Here is a 2,722-nt window from a genome sequence, read left to right as displayed (position 1 = left end):
AAAAATTTGAACAAATTGACAAGTATTCATAAAGTTTTCCCCCATTACCCTCTCGCTTTTTTCTCCTAGACGATCTGTCCAAATGGAAAACCTCTGGGCCCCATTTTTAATCAGTGTTGGGGGGTTTGGTTTTAACCGAACACGTTCCTTGTGGTCCCCCAACCATCGTGTCCAACTGCCGATTTATCACAAATTGCCGGTAAGTTAAACAAATTCATCTACTTTTTGAATGTGTAATCTGCCCCCAACCCATTTCCAAAATGTGAATACCCAAATTTATTTTTATCTAAATTTATGTTGCTGCTTATTATTCATTGCTAACTTATCTTTAAGATCCCCCTCACAGACGTTGAGGCAAAGGAAGTTACTAATTTCCTCTGTCTCCCTGATTGGTAAGCATACTTTCTTATTTCTCCCCCTATTGGGGTGAAAAAAGCGACTGGGATGGCTTCTATAGGTTATTTAAAATGGGTTTTTTATTTTGTGTAACTAAAAGCAAACGTAGTGGACTTTTAAAAATAAGAATAAAATCAACCTAGTTAAAAAAAAAAGGGCTTTGCGATGTATACTGTCACATCTTTTCATTACCGGGTTTTTATCTCCACTTTTTTTTTTCCCCCCTCTTATCAAAAAACACATTATTCAGTTCGATTTTTTTTCTTCCCCCCAAAATCACCGGTATCCAAATCCACCCGCTGGAAGTGACGTTTTCCGACCGGGGGAAGAAGTCAGGAGGATCCAAAATACGAAGAGCAACCAACTCGACTTCCTTCACTTTCGCTAGCTTGGATTCGGACACTGAATACGAACTCGTGATCGGACTCTACAGTGGCATCGCGAGAGAGCCAAAGTTTTTGGGAAGGCTATGGCCTTTCAAGACCCTAATTAGCGGAGGTTAGACCCTTTTTATTTTAACTGTTTTCGGCGCTGGCATTGCTTGTAGAATGTAAGGTATTATGTGAACGATGAAACTAAAACATGGGATATGAGAGTCTTTTAAAAAGATGTACGTGAATCATGAACTTTTAGCCATCCCACTGGTACCTAAGGGGATTTATTTGGAATCCAGCTGAGAGGTTTTTTATTTTAAGATGTTCTCTTTTTTTAAATGTTAGAACCGTCACATGACCAAAAATATAGATAAATGTAAACAAAAATAAATGCTCAGCAATTATAGCTCCAGGAACTGCGTATGAAAAAGAACGGGAGAAAAAATGATAAAAGTACACCCTTAACAAACTGCTCGTGAATGCGATCCTGAACTTATTTTGAGCTGGTACCAGAAGCATTTAAAAAACTATTGCTGCCTGTACACGAAAAAACAAAAACGGTGGGCTAGACTTATTATACTACGTAGTGTTAATCATACTGCCCAGATGCTCTTATGTATCTACAGAATCTCTTATTTGTTGTATAGTTCACACTGTGAATTTCATTGTATTGTAGGGTTGATTTTAAGATACTGGCCATGGTGATATACGTTTTAATATTGTGTTGTTGTTGTTTTTTTATATATAGGAAAATGTAATGAGGAAATCTTTTTGATCAGTAAAAAATCGAGAAAATGAATACAAACTAATTTTCAGCCCCGCTAGCGCCTATACTGTCGTTGGAGGCGACAGCAATCCGAGAAATAAAGGTCAAGTGGGACCTTCCTCGGCAGTCGAGTCATGCTGACATTTACGATGTTAGCCACACGGTATGTTTATACTCTTCTTTGCGTCCTTAGGATGCTTTTAAATATCTTATAGAGTGACAGACTGTTACAAGGCAACGAAGAGGCGATATTTTGTTCTTTTTTTCCTCTGGAGTCTTCTTGGGCACTCAGTGATGAACCATTACATTTCAGCTCCGCAAGTATGAAGCTTGCAAGAACCATGTCACCCAACCTGCATCTCAAGCCCACCATACAGCCACTGAAATCTATCTTAGGGACCTAAAGAGCTATGCCACCTATGAAGTCTGTGTTGTGGCGAGGAATGACGGTGGTTCAGGTCCTGCAGCTTGTTCCTCTGAAACCACACTGCCAACCGGTAACGCCTGAAAGCAATGTAGTATTTCATTTTGGGTTGTGAGTTACTGATTTCCATGCCCGTATACTGATGAACTGACAGATACACATTATCGTAGTAATAAATATTATTATTATAATATTGTCGATGTTATATTAGCACCTATTAGCATAGTACTGTACATTTGTTCGATAAAAGGTAATGATTTAACTCACCTTATTTTCTAGATTTCTAGCTAAGTAATGGGGGAGGGGAGGCAACACAAATAGTTTGAAAACATTCCAATGGAACAGGTGTTATGAATCCCTCTCAATTTTATGCAGATATTAATTTAAAAATATTCAGTCTAGACATAAGTATACATTCTTAATTGAAATAAATACCTAATAAAATTCTAATATTAAAATCACATATGATATGCCAATAATATCAGTATTATATGTCAGCGATACCAATATTACACATATAGCTATGTTTGTGGATTCGCATGTTTACTGCTATTCCTCCCTGCTGGTGCCCGGCAATGTCTACGGTTGTGTCGGAAACAAGTGTGTTCTTGTTTCATGCATGTTTGCGCCAACGGCAATGTCTTGTAGCATGTGCACTGTGTAACAGAATACGTATGTGCCGTTTTGCAATGATGTAAATCTGAAAAAAGCTGTTCGAGTCATCTGCCTGCTAACCGTTGTTATGTATGAAGATTGAGACTT

The 2,722-nt window shown here is 38.1% G+C and overlaps 1 protein-coding gene across 1 annotated transcript in view; it reads left to right on the top strand.

Annotated features, from left to right (window-relative positions):
- The window catches only part of LOC119582271, a 21,393-nt gene that overhangs the window by 4,503 nt on the left and 14,168 nt on the right, over nucleotides 1-2,722 (top strand). Inside the window, exons 2-4 of the mRNA XM_037930490.1 lie at nucleotides 703-890; nucleotides 1,586-1,699; nucleotides 1,850-2,033. Coding sequence (XP_037786418.1) covers nucleotides 703-890; nucleotides 1,586-1,699; nucleotides 1,850-2,033 — 486 coding nt within the window. The remainder of the gene's footprint in view (nucleotides 1-702; nucleotides 891-1,585; nucleotides 1,700-1,849; nucleotides 2,034-2,722) is intronic.

This window comes from Penaeus monodon, chromosome 15 (genome assembly GCF_015228065.2).
Source record: "Penaeus monodon isolate SGIC_2016 chromosome 15, NSTDA_Pmon_1, whole genome shotgun sequence".
Classification (NCBI taxonomy): domain Eukaryota; kingdom Metazoa; phylum Arthropoda; class Malacostraca; order Decapoda; family Penaeidae; genus Penaeus; species Penaeus monodon.
The sequence above is the reverse complement of the archived record's forward strand: the minus strand, read 5'-3'. Positions and strand labels throughout refer to the sequence as shown.